Source organism: Coregonus lavaretus, assembly GCF_964263955.1.
Source record: "Coregonus lavaretus genome assembly, contig: HAP1_SCAFFOLD_2083, whole genome shotgun sequence".
In the NCBI taxonomy this organism is placed as follows: domain Eukaryota; kingdom Metazoa; phylum Chordata; class Actinopteri; order Salmoniformes; family Salmonidae; genus Coregonus; species Coregonus lavaretus.
The window spans coordinates 5,829-20,293 of NW_028162545.1; the positions used below are offsets into that span (position 1 = coordinate 5,829).

At 43.6% G+C, this 14,465-nt stretch overlaps 1 protein-coding gene across 1 annotated transcript in view; it reads left to right on the forward strand.

The window, feature by feature from the left end:
• The first annotated feature begins 387 nt into the window (after nucleotides 1–387).
• The window catches only part of LOC311119175 (2-phosphoxylose phosphatase 1-like), a 32,362-nt gene continuing 18,284 nt past the window's right edge, over nucleotides 388–14,465 (forward strand). The window contains exon 1 of the mRNA XM_084193914.1: nucleotides 388–566. Within this exon, the coding sequence (XP_084050040.1) occupies nucleotides 407–566 (160 nt within the window). The 5' untranslated portion in view covers nucleotides 388–406. The remainder of the gene's footprint in view (nucleotides 567–14,465) is intronic.

Here is a 14,465-nt window from a genome sequence, read left to right on the forward strand (position 1 = left end):
TGTCTGTGTGTGTGTGTGACTGTGTCTGTCTGTGTGTGTGCGTGTGTGCATGGTAGTGGGTATTGCCAGGAGGTCATTGAGTTTCAACTTCTTCCCAGGATCCTGTGTTTCTGAATGGGACTGCAGTGGTTCCCACACCACTCTCTCCCATTGGGCCGCCTGGCCCAGGGGTCACAGGTTAATGGTCGTCAAGGCAACCCTGTGGTAGTGGTGAGGGGTTCTCTTTCTCTCTCTCTTTCTTTCTCTCGCTATACTTCTCTCTCTCTCGCTCGCTCTCTCTCTCACTCAATCCCTCCTTCTCTGCTCTTTCATTCAGTCTCTCTCTCCCTCACAATCTCTCGAACATTGAGGAATTGACCCCCTCCCTTCTCCTCTCTCTCCAGTGCACCTAATCCCCACTACGCCCATGGGTGAGGAGCGCCCCCCAAAGGGTCAAGGTCAGGGCCAGGGGAAGAGCAGGAAGAGAGTGATCCCTGTCCTCCACACAGAACCTCCTGAACAAGACCCCATCTCTGAGGCAAATGGCTACTGCAACACCCCCAACCGCTCTGACCAGGCCTGGGAGGGTGAGACACACACACACACACACACACGTACACAGTCTAATCTGCTGTTCCACTGGTAAGTGGGAAGAAAGAGCAATGTTTCAGTCCTCTGCAGTCTGCTAGCGTGTTAACCATTTGCTCAACCAATCACTGAAGACAGGTCAAAGCTAAGGGTTTAGAACAGAACCATATGGAGTCTGTCAGTCGGTAACAAGGAAGGCTTAGCCATGTGGAGAAATACGGAACATTTAGATGTGTGTACACCAGATGTGTTGGGTCATATAAAGATAATTGATAGGCTGGGGTTGGGTCATGGTTAGCTAGAGTATAGAGAGGGTTAATAAAAAATGTAACAAATATGTTTTATTGTCACATACACCGGATAGGTGCAGTGAAATGTGTTGTTTTACAGGGTCAGCCATAGTAATATAGCACCCCTGGAGTAAATTAGGGTTAAGTGCCTTGCTCACATCAACAGATTTAGGTTGATAAGGTCATGGTTAGCTAGATAGAGGGGATAAAGGGTCATGGTTAGAGGATAGAGAGGATAAAGGGTCATGGTTAGTTAGAGGAGAGAGAGGATAAAGGGTCATGGTTAGTTAGAGGATAGAGAGGATAAAGGGTCATGGTTAGTTAGAGGATAGAGAGGATAAAGGGTCATGGTTAGTTAGAGGAGAGAGAGGATAAAGAGTCATGGTTAGATGATAGAGAGGATAAAGGGTCATGGTTAGTTAGAGGAGAGAGAGGATAAAGGGTCATGGTTAGTTAGAGGAGAGAGAGGATAAAGGGTCATGGTTAGAGGATAGAGAGGATAAAGAGTCATGGTTAGTTAGAGGAGAGAGAGGATAAAGGGTCATGGTTAGTTAGAGGAGAGAGAGGATAAAGGGTCATGGTTAGTTAGAGGAGAGAGAGGATAAAGGGTCATGGTTAGTTAGAGGATAGAGAGGATAAAGGGTCATGGTTAGTTAGAGGAGAGAGAGGATAAAGGGTCATGGTTAGAGGAGAGAGAGGATAAAGGGTCATGGTTAGTTAGAGGAGAGAGAGGATAAAGGGTCATGGTTAGTTAGAGGAGAGAGAGGATAAAGGGTCATGGTTAGTTAGAGGAGAGAGAGGATAAAGGGTCATGGTTAGTTAGAGGAGAGAGAGGATAAAGGGTCATGGTTAGATGATAGAGAGGATAAAGGGTCATGGTTAGTTAGAGGAGAGAGAGGATAAAGGGTCATGGTTAGTTAGAGGATAGAGAGGATAAAGGGTCATGGTTAGTTAGAGGAGAGAGAGGATAAAGGGTCATGGTTAGTTAGAGGATAGAGAAGATAAAGGGTCATGGTTAGTTAGAGGAGAGAGAGGATAAAGGGTCATGGTTAGTTAGAGGAGAGAGAGGATAAAGAGTCATGGTTAGAGGAGAGAGAGGATAAAGGGTCATGGTTAGTTAGAGAAGAGAGAGGATAAATGGTCATGGTTAGAGGATAGAGAGGATAAAGGGTCATGGTTAGTTAGAGGAGAGAGAGGATAAAGGGTCATGGTTAGTTAGAGGAGAGAGAGGATAAAGGGTCATGGTTAGTTAGAGGAGAGAGAGGATAAAGGGTCATGGTTAGATGATAGAGAGGATAAAGGGTCATGGTTAGTTAGAGGAGAGAGAGGATAAAGGGTCATGGTTAGTTAGAGGAGAGAGAGGATAAAGGGTAATGGTTAGTTAGAGGAGAGAGAGGATAAAGGGTCATGGTTAGTTAGAGGATAGAGAGGATAAAGGGTCATGGTTAGAGGAGAGAGAGGATAAAGGGTCATGGTTAGTTAGAGGAGAGAGAAGATAAAGGGTCATGGTTAGTTAGAGGATAGAGAGGATGAAGGGTCATGGTTAGTTAGAGGAGAGAGAGGATAAAGGGTCATGGTTAGTTAGAGGATAGAGAGGATAAAGGTCATGGTTAGAGGATAGAGAGGATAAAGGTCATGGTTAGTTAGAGGATAGAGAGGATAAAGGTCATGGTTAGTTAGAGGATAGAGAGGATAAAGGGTCATGGTTAGTTAGAGGATAGAGAGGATAAAGGGTCATGGTTAGTTAGAGGAGAGAGAGGATAAAGGGTCATGGTTAGAGGAGAGAGAGGATAAAGGGTCATGGTTAGTTAGAGGATAGAGAGGATAAAGGGTCATGGTTAGTTAGAGGAGAGAGAGGATAAAGGGTCATGGTTAGTTAGAGGAGAGAGAGGATAAAGGGTCATGGTTAGAGGATAGAGAGGATAAAGGGTCATGGTTAGAGGAGAGAGAGGATAAAGGGTCATGGTTAGAGGATAGAGAGGATAAAGGGTCATGGTTAGTTAGAGGAGAGAGAGGATAAAGAGTCATGGTTAGTTAGAGGAGAGAGAGGATAAAGGGTCATGGTTAGAGGAGAGAGAGGATAAAGGGTCATGGGTTAGTTAGAGGAGAGAGAGGATAAAGGGTCATGGTTAGTTAGAGGATAGAGAGGATAAAGGGTCATGGTTAGAGGATAGAGAGGATAAAGGGTCATGGTTAGAGGAGAGAGAGGATAAAGGGTCATGGTTAGTTAGAGGAGAGAGAGGATAAAGGGTCATGGTTAGTTAGAGGAGAGAGAGGATAAAGGGTCATGGTTAGTTAGAGGATAGAGAGGATAAAGGGTCATGGTTAGTTAGAGGAGAGAGAGGATAAAGGGTCATGGTTAGAGGAGAGAGAGGATAAAGGGTCATGGTTAGTTAGAGGAGAGAGAGGATAAAGGGTCATGGTTAGAGGATAGAGAGGATAAAGGGTCATGGTTAGAGGAGAGAGAGGATAAAGGGTCATGGTTAGTTAGAGGAGAGAGAGGATAAAGGGTCATAGTTAGTTAGAGGAGAGAGAGGATAAAGGGTCATGGTTAGAGGAGAGAGAGGATAAAGGGTCATGGTTAGTTAGAGGAGAGAGAGGATAAAGGGTCATGGTTAGTTAGAGGAGAGAGAGGATAAAGGGTCATGGTTAGAGGAGAGAGAGGATAAAGGGTCATGGTTAGAGGAGAGAGAGGATAAAGGGTCATGGTTAGTTAGAGGAGAGAGAGGATAAAGGGTCATGGTTAGTTAGAGGAGAGAGAGGATAAAGGGTCATGGTTAGTTAGAGGAGAGAGAGGATAAAGGGTCATGGTTAGAGGATAGAGAGGATAAAGGGTCATGGTTAGTTAGAGGAGAGAGAGGATAAAGGGTCATGGTTAGTTAGAGGAGAGAGAGGATAAAGGGTCATGGTTAGAGGATAGAGAGGATAAAGCGTCATGGTTAGTTAGAGGAGAGAGAGGATAAAGGGTCATGGTTAGTTAGAGGAGAGAGAGGATAAAGGGTCATGGTTAGAGGATAGAGAGGATAAAGGGTCATGGTTAGTTAGAGGAGAGAGAGGATAAAGGGTCATGGTTAGTTAGAGGAGAGAGAGGATAAAGGGTCATGGTTAGAGGATAGAGAGGATAAAGGGTCATGGTTAGAGGATAAAGGGTCATGGTTAGTTAGAGGAGAGAGAGGATAAAGGGTCATGGTTAGTTAGAGGAGAGAGAGGATAAAGGGTCATGGTTAGTTAGAGGAGAGAGAGGATAAAGGGTCATGGTTAGAGGAGAGAGAGGATAAAGGTCATGGTTAGAGGAGAGAGAGGACAAAGGGTCATGGTTAGTTAGACGAGAGAGAGGATAAAGGGTCATGGTTAGTTAGAGGATAGAGAGGATAAAGGGTCATGGTTAGTTAGAGGAGAGAGAGGATAAAGGGTCATGGTTAGTTAGAGGAGAGAGAGGATAAAGGGTCATGGTTAGAGGATAGAGAGGATAAAGGTCATGGTTAGTTAGAGGATAGAGAGGATAAAGGGTCATGGTTAGAGGATAGAGAGGATAAAGGTCATGGTTAGTTAGAGGAGAGAGAGGATAAAGGGTCATGGTTAGAGGATAGAGAGGATAAAGGTCATGGTTAGTTAGAGGAGAGAGAGGATAAAGGGTCATGGTTAGAGGATAGAGAGGATAAAGGTCATGGTTAGTTAGAGGAGAGAGAGGATAAAGGGTCATGGTTAGTTAGAGGAGAGAGAGGATAAAGGGTCATGGTTAGAGGAGAGAGAGGATAAAGAGTCATGGTTAGTTAGAGGAGAGAGAGGATAAAGAGTCATGGTTAGTTAGAGGAGAGAGAGGATAAAGGGTCATGGGTTAGTTAGAGGATAGAGAGGATAAAGAGTCATGGTTAGTTAGAGGATAGAGAGGATACAGGGTCATGGGTTAGTTAGAGGATAGAGAGGATAAAGGGTCATGGTTAGTTAGAGGAGAGAGAGGATAAAGAGTCATGGTTAGTTAGAGGAGAGAGAGGATAAAGGGTCATGGGTTAGTTAGAGGATAGAGAGGATAAAGGGTCATGGTTAGTTAGAGGAGAGAGAGGATAAAGGGTCATGGGTTAGTTAGAGGAGAGAGAGGATAAAGGGTCATGGTTAGTTAGAGGAGAGAGAGGATAAAGGGTCATGGTTAGATGATAGAGAGGATAAAGGGTCATGGTTAGTTAGAGGATAGAGAGGATAAAGGGTCATGGGTTAGTTAGAGGATAGAGAGGATAAAGGGTCATGGTTAGTTAGAGGAGAGAGAGGATAAAGGGTCATGGTTAGTTAGAGGAGAGAGAGGATAAAGAGTCATGGTTAGTTAGAGGAGAGAGAGGATAAAGGGTCATGGTTAGAGGATAGAGAGGATAAAGGGTCATGGTTAGTTAGAGGAGAGAGAGGATAAAGGGTCATGGTTAGAGGATAGAGAGGATAAAGGGTCATGGTTAGATGATAGAGAGGATAAAGGTCATGGTTAGTTAGAGGATAGAGAGGATAAAGGGTCATGGTTAGAGGATAGAGAGGATAAAGGGTCATGGTTAGAGGATAGAGAGGATAAAGGGTCATGGTTAGATGATAGAGAGGATAAAGGTCATGGTTAGTTAGAGGAGAGAGAGGATAAAGGGTCATGGTTAGTTAGAGAAGAGAGAGGATAAAGGGTTATGGTTAGAGGATAGAGAGGATAAAGGGTCATGGTTAGTTAGAGGAGAGAGAGGATAAAGGGTCATGGTTAGTTAGAGGAGAGAGAGGATAAAGGGTCATGGTTAGTTAGAGGATAGAGAGGATAAAGGGTCATGGTTAGTTAGAGGAGAGAGAGGATAAAGGGTCATGGTTAGATGATAGAGAGGATAAAGGGTCATGGTTAGTTAGAGGAGAGAGAGGATAAAGGGTCATGGTTAGTTAGAGGAGAGAGAGGATAAAGGGTAATGGTTAGTTAGAGGAGAGAGAGGATAAAGGGTCATGGTTAGTTAGAGGATAGAGAGGATAAAGGGTCATGGTTAGAGGAGAGAGAGGATAAAGGGTCATGGTTAGTTAGAGGAGAGAGAAGATAAAGGGTCATGGTTAGTTAGAGGATAGAGAGGATGAAGGGTCATGGTTAGTTAGAGGAGAGAGAGGATAAAGGGTCATGGTTAGTTAGAGGATAGAGAGGATAAAGGTCATGGTTAGAGGATAGAGAGGATAAAGGTCATGGTTAGTTAGAGGATAGAGAGGATAAAGGTCATGGTTAGTTAGAGGATAGAGAGGATAAAGGGTCATGGTTAGTTAGAGGATAGAGAGGATAACGGGTCATGGTTAGTTAGAGGAGAGAGAGGATAAAGGGTCATGGTTAGAGGAGAGAGAGGATAAAGGGTCATGGTTAGTTAGAGGATAGAGAGGATAAAGGGTCATGGTTAGTTAGAGGAGAGAGAGGATAAAGGGTCATGGTTAGTTAGAGGAGAGAGAGGATAAAGGGTCATGGTTAGTTAGAGGATAGAGAGGATAAAGGGTCATGGTTAGTTAGAGGAGAGAGAGGATAAAGAGTCATGGTTAGATGATAGAGAGGATAAAGGGTCATGGTTAGTTAGAGGAGAGAGAGGATAAAGGGTCATGGTTAGTTAGAGGAGAGAGAGGATAAAGGGTCATGGTTAGAGGATAGAGAGGATAAAGAGTCATGGTTAGTTAGAGGAGAGAGAGGATAAAGGGTCATGGTTAGTTAGAGGAGAGAGAGGATAAAGGGTCATGGTTAGTTAGAGGAGAGAGAGGATAAAGGGTCATGGTTAGTTAGAGGATAGAGAGGATAAAGGGTCATGGTTAGTTAGAGGAGAGAGAGGATAAAGGGTCATGGTTAGAGGAGAGAGAGGATAAAGGGTCATGGTTAGTTAGAGGAGAGAGAGGATAAAGGGTCATGGTTAGTTAGAGGAGAGAGAGGATAAAGGGTCATGGTTAGTTAGAGGATAGAGAGGATAAAGGGTCATGGTTAGTTAGAGGAGAGAGAGGATAAAGAGTCATGGTTAGATGATAGAGAGGATAAAGGGTCATGGTTAGTTAGAGGAGAGAGAGGATAAAGGGTCATGGTTAGTTAGAGGAGAGAGAGGATAAAGGGTCATGGTTAGTTAGAGGAGAGAGAGGATAAAGGGTCATGGTTAGATGATAGAGAGGATAAAGGGTCATGGTTAGTTAGAGGAGAGAGAGGATAAAGGGTCATGGTTAGTTAGAGGATAGAGAGGATAAAGGGTCATGGTTAGTTAGAGGAGAGAGAGGATAAAGGGTCATGGTTAGTTAGAGGATAGAGAGGATAAAGGGTCATGGTTAGTTAGAGGAGAGAGAGGATAAAGGGTCATGGTTAGTTAGAGGAGAGAGAGGATAAAGAGTCATGGTTAGAGGAGAGAGAGGATAAAGGGTCATGGTTAGTTAGAGAAGAGAGAGGATAAAGGGTCATGGTTAGAGGATAGAGAGGATAAAGGGTCATGGTTAGTTAGAGGAGAGAGAGGATAAAGGGTCATGGTTAGTTAGAGGAGAGAGAGGATAAAGGGTCATGGTTAGTTAGAGGATAGAGAGGATAAAGGGTCATGGTTAGTTAGAGGAGAGAGAGGATAAAGGGTCATGGTTAGATGATAGAGAGGATAAAGGGTCATGGTTAGTTAGAGGAGAGAGAGGATAAAGAGTCATGGTTAGTTAGAGGAGAGAGAGGATAAAGGGTAATGGTTAGTTAGAGGAGAGAGAGGATAAAGGGTCATGGTTAGTTAGAGGATAGAGAGGATAAAGGGTCATGGTTAGAGGAGAGAGAGGATAAAGGGTCATGGTTAGTTAGAGGAGAGAGAAGATAAAGGGTCATGGTTAGTTAGAGGATAGAGAGGATGAAGGGTCATGGTTAGTTAGAGGAGAGAGAGGATAAAGGGTCATGGTTAGTTAGAGGATAGAGAGGATAAAGGTCATGGTTAGAGGATAGAGAGGATAAAGGTCATGGTTAGTTAGAGGATAGAGAGGATAAAGGTCATGGTTAGTTAGAGGATAGAGAGGATAAAGGGTCATGGTTAGTTAGAGGATAGAGAGGATAAAGGGTCATGGTTAGTTAGAGGAGAGAGAGGATGAAGGGTCATGGTTAGAGGAGAGAGAGGATAAAGGGTCATGGTTAGTTAGAGGATAGAGAGGATAAAGGGTCATGGTTAGTTAGAGGAGAGAGAGGATAAAGGGTCATGGTTAGTTAGAGGAGAGAGAGGATAAAGGGTCATGGTTAGAGGATAGAGAGGATAAAGGGTCATGGTTAGAGGAGAGAGAGGATAAAGGGTCATGGTTAGAGGAGAGAGAGGATAAAGGGTCATGGGTTAGTTAGAGGAGAGAGAGGATAAAGGGTCATGGTTAGTTAGAGGATAGAGAGGATAAAGGGTCATGGTTAGAGGATAGAGAGGATAAAGGGTCATGGTTAGAGGAGAGAGAGGATAAAGGGTCATGGTTAGTTAGAGGAGAGAGAGGATAAAGGGTCATGGTTAGTTAGAGGAGAGAGAGGATAAAGGGTCATGGTTAGTTAGAGGATAGAGAGGATAAAGGGTCATGGTTAGTTAGAGGAGAGAGAGGATAAAGGGTCATGGTTAGAGGAGAGAGAGGATAAAGGGTCATGGTTAGTTAGAGGAGAGAGAGGATAAAGGGTCATGGTTAGAGGATAGAGAGGATAAAGGGTCATGGTTAGAGGAGAGAGAGGATAAAGGGTCATGGTTAGTTAGAGGAGAGAGAGGATAAAGGGTCATGGTTAGTTAGAGGAGAGAGAGGATAAAGGGTCATGGTTAGAGGAGAGAGAGGATAAAGGGTCATGGTTAGTTAGAGGAGAGAGAGGATAAAGGGTCATGGTTAGTTAGAGGAGAGAGAGGATAAAGGGTCATGGTTAGAGGAGAGAGAGGATAAAGGGTCATGGTTAGAGGAGAGAGAGGATAAAGGGTCATGGTTAGTTAGAGGAGAGAGAGGATAAAGGGTCATGGTTAGTTAGAGGAGAGAGAGGATAAAGGGTCATGGTTAGTTAGAGGAGAGAGAGGATAAAGGGTCATGGTTAGAGGATAGAGAGGATAAAGGGTCATGGTTAGTTAGAGGAGAGAGAGGATAAAGGGTCATGGTTAGTTAGAGGAGAGAGAGGATAAAGGGTCATGGTTAGAGGATAGAGAGGATAAAGCGTCATGGTTAGTTAGAGGAGAGAGAGGATAAAGGGTCATGGTTAGTTAGAGGAGAGAGAGGATAAAGGGTCATGGTTAGAGGATAGAGAGGATAAAGGGTCATGGTTAGTTAGAGGAGAGAGAGGATAAAGGGTCATGGTTAGTTAGAGGAGAGAGAGGATAAAGGGTCATGGTTAGAGGATAGAGAGGATAAAGGGTCATGGTTAGAGGATAAAGGGTCATGGTTAGTTAGAGGAGAGAGAGGATAAAGGGTCATGGTTAGTTAGAGGAGAGAGAGGATAAAGGGTCATGGTTAGTTAGAGGAGAGAGAGGATAAAGGGTCATGGTTAGAGGAGAGAGAGGATAAAGGTCATGGTTAGAGGAGAGAGAGGATAAAGGGTCATGGTTAGTTAGACGAGAGAGAGGATAAAGGGTCATGGTTAGTTAGAGGATAGAGAGGAAAAAGGGTCATAGTTAGTTAGAGGAGAGAGAGGATAAAGGGTCATGGTTAGTTAGAGGAGAGAGAGGATAAAGGGTCATGGTTAGAGGATAGAGAGGATAAAGGTCATGGTTAGTTAGAGGATAGAGAGGATAAAGGGTCATGGTTAGAGGATAGAGAGGATAAAGGTCATGGTTAGTTAGAGGAGAGAGAGGATAAAGGGTCATGGTTAGAGGATAGAGAGGATAAAGGTCATGGTTAGTTAGAGGAGAGAGAGGATAAAGGGTCATGGTTAGAGGATAGAGAGGATAAAGGTCATGGTTAGTTAGAGGAGAGAGAGGATAAAGGGTCATGGTTAGTTAGAGGAGAGAGAGGATAAAGGGTCATGGTTAGAGGAGAGAGAGGATAAAGAGTCATGGTTAGTTAGAGGAGAGAGAGGATAAAGAGTCATGGTTAGTTAGAGGAGAGAGAGGATAAAGGGTCATGGGTTAGTTAGAGGATAGAGAGGATAAAGAGTCATGGTTAGTTAGAGGATAGAGAGGATAAAGGGTCATGGGTTAGTTAGAGGATAGAGAGGATAAAGGGTCATGGTTAGTTAGAGGAGAGAGAGGATAAAGAGTCATGGTTAGTTAGAGGAGAGAGAGGATAAAGGGTCATGGGTTAGTTAGAGGATAGAGAGGATAAAGGGTCATGGTTAGTTAGAGGAGAGAGAGGATAAAGGGTCATGGGTTAGTTAGAGGAGAGAGAGGATAAAGGGTCATGGTTAGTTAGAGGAGAGAGAGGATAAAGGGTCATGGTTAGATGATAGAGAGGATAAAGGGTCAAGGTTAGTTAGAGGATAGAGAGGATAAAGGGTCATGGGTTAGTTAGAGGATAGAGAGGATAAAGGGTCATGGTTAGTTAGAGGAGAGAGAGGATAAAGGGTCATGGTTAGTTAGAGGAGAGAGCGGATAAAGAGTCATGGTTAGTTAGAGGAGAGAGAGGATAAAGGGTCATGGTTAGAGGATAGAGAGGATAAAGGGTCATGGTTAGTTAGAGGAGAGAGAGGATAAAGGGTCATGGTTAGTTAGAGGAGAGAGAGGATAAAGGGTCATGGTTAGAGGATAGAGAGGATAAAGAGTCATGGTTAGTTAGAGGAGAGAGAGGATAAAGGGTCATGGTTAGTTAGAGGAGAGAGAGGATAAAGGGTCATGGTTAGTTAGAGGAGAGAGAGGATAAAGGGTCATGGTTAGTTAGAGGATAGAGAGGATAAAGGGTCATGGTTAGTTAGAGGAGAGAGAGGATAAAGGGTCATGGTTAGAGGAGAGAGAGGATAAAGGGTCATGGTTAGTTAGAGGAGAGAGAGGATAAAGGGTCATGGTTAGTTAGAGGAGAGAGAGGATAAAGGGTCATGGTTAGTTAGAGGATAGAGAGGATAAAGGGTCATGGTTAGTTAGAGGAGAGAGAGGATAAAGAGTCATGGTTAGATGATAGAGAGGATAAAGGGTCATGGTTAGTTAGAGGAGAGAGAGGATAAAGGGTCATGGTTAGTTAGAGGAGAGAGAGGATAAAGGGTCATGGTTAGTTAGAGGAGAGAGAGGATAAAGGGTCATGGTTAGATGATAGAGAGGATAAAGGGTCATGGTTAGTTAGAGGAGAGAGAGGATAAAGGGTCATGGTTAGTTAGAGGATAGAGAGGATAAAGGGTCATGGTTAGTTAGAGGAGAGAGAGGATAAAGGGTCATGGTTAGTTAGAGGATAGAGAGGATAAAGGGTCATGGTTAGTTAGAGGAGAGAGAGGATAAAGGGTCATGGTTAGTTAGAGGAGAGAGAGGATAAAGAGTCATGGTTAGAGGAGAGAGAGGATAAAGGGTCATGGTTAGTTAGAGAAGAGAGAGGATAAAGGGTCATGGTTAGAGGATAGAGAGGATAAAGGGTCATGGTTAGTTAGAGGAGAGAGAGGATAAAGGGTCATGGTTAGTTAGAGGAGAGAGAGGATAAAGGGTCATGGTTAGTTAGAGGATAGAGAGGATAAAGGGTCATGGTTAGTTAGAGGAGAGAGAGGATAAAGGGTCATGGTTAGATGATAGAGAGGATAAAGGGTCATGGTTAGTTAGAGGAGAGAGAGGATAAAGAGTCATGGTTAGTTAGAGGAGAGAGAGGATAAAGGGTAATGGTTAGTTAGAGGAGAGAGAGGATAAAGGGTCATGGTTAGTTAGAGGATAGAGAGGATAAAGGGTCATGGTTAGAGGAGAGAGAGGATAAAGGGTCATGGTTAGTTAGAGGAGAGAGAAGATAAAGGGTCATGGTTAGTTAGAGGATAGAGAGGATGAAGGGTCATGGTTAGTTAGAGGAGAGAGAGGATAAAGGGTCATGGTTAGTTAGAGGATAGAGAGGATAAAGGTCATGGTTAGAGGATAGAGAGGATAAAGGTCATGGTTAGTTAGAGGATAGAGAGGATAAAGGTCATGGTTAGTTAGAGGATAGAGAGGATAAAGGGTCATGGTTAGTTAGAGGATAGAGAGGATAAAGGGTCATGGTTAGTTAGAGGAGAGAGAGGATGAAGGGTCATGGTTAGAGGAGAGAGAGGATAAAGGGTCATGGTTAGTTAGAGGATAGAGAGGATAAAGGGTCATGGTTAGTTAGAGGAGAGAGAGGATAAAGGGTCATGGTTAGTTAGAGGAGAGAGAGGATAAAGGGTCATGGGTTAGTTAGAGGATAGAGAGGATAAAGGGTCATGGTTAGTTAGAGGAGAGAGAGGATAAAGGGTCATGGGTTAGTTAGAGGAGAGAGAGGATAAAGGGTCATGGTTAGAGGATAGAGAGGATAAAGGTCATGGTTAGTTAGAGGATAGAGAGGATAAAGGGTCATGGTTAGAGGATAGAGAGGATAAAGGTCATGGTTAGTTAGAGGAGAGAGAGGATAAAGGGTCATGGTTAGAGGATAGAGAGGATAAAGGTCATGGTTAGTTAGAGGAGAGAGAGGATAAAGGGTCATGGTTAGAGGATAGAGAGGATAAAGGTCATGGTTAGTTAGAGGAGAGAGAGGATAAAGGGTCATGGTTAGTTAGAGGAGAGAGAGGATAAAGGGTCATGGTTAGAGGAGAGAGAGGATAAAGAGTCATGGTTAGTTAGAGGAGAGAGAGGATAAAGAGTCATGGTTAGTTAGAGGAGAGAGAGGATAAAGGGTCATGGGTTAGTTAGAGGATAGAGAGGATAAAGAGTCATGGTTAGTTAGAGGATAGAGAGGATAAAGGGTCATGGGTTAGTTAGAGGATAGAGAGGATAAAGGGTCATGGTTAGTTAGAGGAGAGAGAGGATAAAGAGTCATGGTTAGTTAGAGGAGAGAGAGGATAAAGGGTCATGGGTTAGTTAGAGGATAGAGAGGATAAAGGGTCATGGTTAGTTAGAGGAGAGAGAGGATAAAGGGTCATGGGTTAGTTAGAGGAGAGAGAGGATAAAGGGTCATGGTTAGTTAGAGGAGAGAGAGGATAAAGGGTCATGGTTAGATGATAGAGAGGATAAAGGGTCAAGGTTAGTTAGAGGATAGAGAGGATAAAGGGTCATGGGTTAGTTAGAGGATAGAGAGGATAAAGGGTCATGGTTAGTTAGAGGAGAGAGAGGATAAAGGGTCATGGTTAGTTAGAGGAGAGAGCGGATAAAGAGTCATGGTTAGTTAGAGGAGAGAGAGGATAAAGGGTCATGGTTAGAGGATAGAGAGGATAAAGGGTCATGGTTAGTTAGAGGAGAGAGAGGATAAAGGGTCATGGTTAGTTAGAGGAGAGAGAGGATAAAGGGTCATGGTTAGAGGATAGAGAGGATAAAGAGTCATGGTTAGTTAGAGGAGAGAGAGGATAAAGGGTCATGGTTAGTTAGAGGAGAGAGAGGATAAAGGGTCATGGTTAGTTAGAGGAGAGAGAGGATAAAGGGTCATGGTTAGTTAGAGGATAGAGAGGATAAAGGGTCATGGTTAGTTAGAGGAGAGAGAGGATAAAGGGTCATGGTTAGAGGAGAGAGAGGATAAAGGGTCATGGTTAGTTAGAGGAGAGAGAGGATAAAGGGTCATGGTTAGTTAGAGGAGAGAGAGGATAAAGGGTCATGGTTAGTTAGAGGATAGAGAGGATAAAGGGTCATGGTTAGTTAGAGGAGAGAGAGGATAAAGAGTCATGGTTAGATGATAGAGAGGATAAAGGGTCATGGTTAGTTAGAGGAGAGAGAGGATAAAGGGTCATGGTTAGTTAGAGGAGAGAGAGGATAAAGGGTCATGGTTAGTTAGAGGAGAGAGAGGATAAAGGGTCATGGTTAGATGATAGAGAGGATAAAGGGTCATGGTTAGTTAGAGGAGAGAGAGGATAAAGGGTCATGGTTAGTTAGAGGATAGAGAGGATAAAGGGTCATGGTTAGTTAGAGGAGAGAGAGGATAAAGGGTCATGGTTAGTTAGAGGATAGAGAGGATAAAGGGTCATGGTTAGTTAGAGGAGAGAGAGGATAAAGGGTCATGGTTAGTTAGAGGAGAGAGAGGATAAAGAGTCATGGTTAGAGGAGAGAGAGGATAAAGGGTCATGGTTAGTTAGAGAAGAGAGAGGATAAAGGGTCATGGTTAGAGGATAGAGAGGATAAAGGGTCATGGTTAGTTAGAGGAGAGAGAGGATAAAGGGTCATGGTTAGTTAGAGGAGAGAGAGGATAAAGGGTCATGGTTAGTTAGAGGATAGAGAGGATAAAGGGTCATGGTTAGTTAGAGGAGAGAGAGGATAAAGGGTCATGGTTAGATGATAGAGAGGATAAAGGGTCATGGTTAGTTAGAGGAGAGAGAGGATAAAGAGTCATGGTTAGTTAGAGGAGAGAGAGGATAAAGGGTAATGGTTAGTTAGAGGAGAGAGAGGATAAAGGGTCATGGTTAGTTAGAGGATAGAGAGGATAAAGGGTCATGGTTAGAGGAGAGAGAGGATAAAGGGTCATGGTTAGTTAGAGGAGAGAGAAGATAAAGGGTCATGGTTAGTTAGAGGATAGAGAGGATGAAGGGTCATGGTTAGTTAGAGGAGAGAGAGGATAAAGGGTCATGGTTAGTTAGAG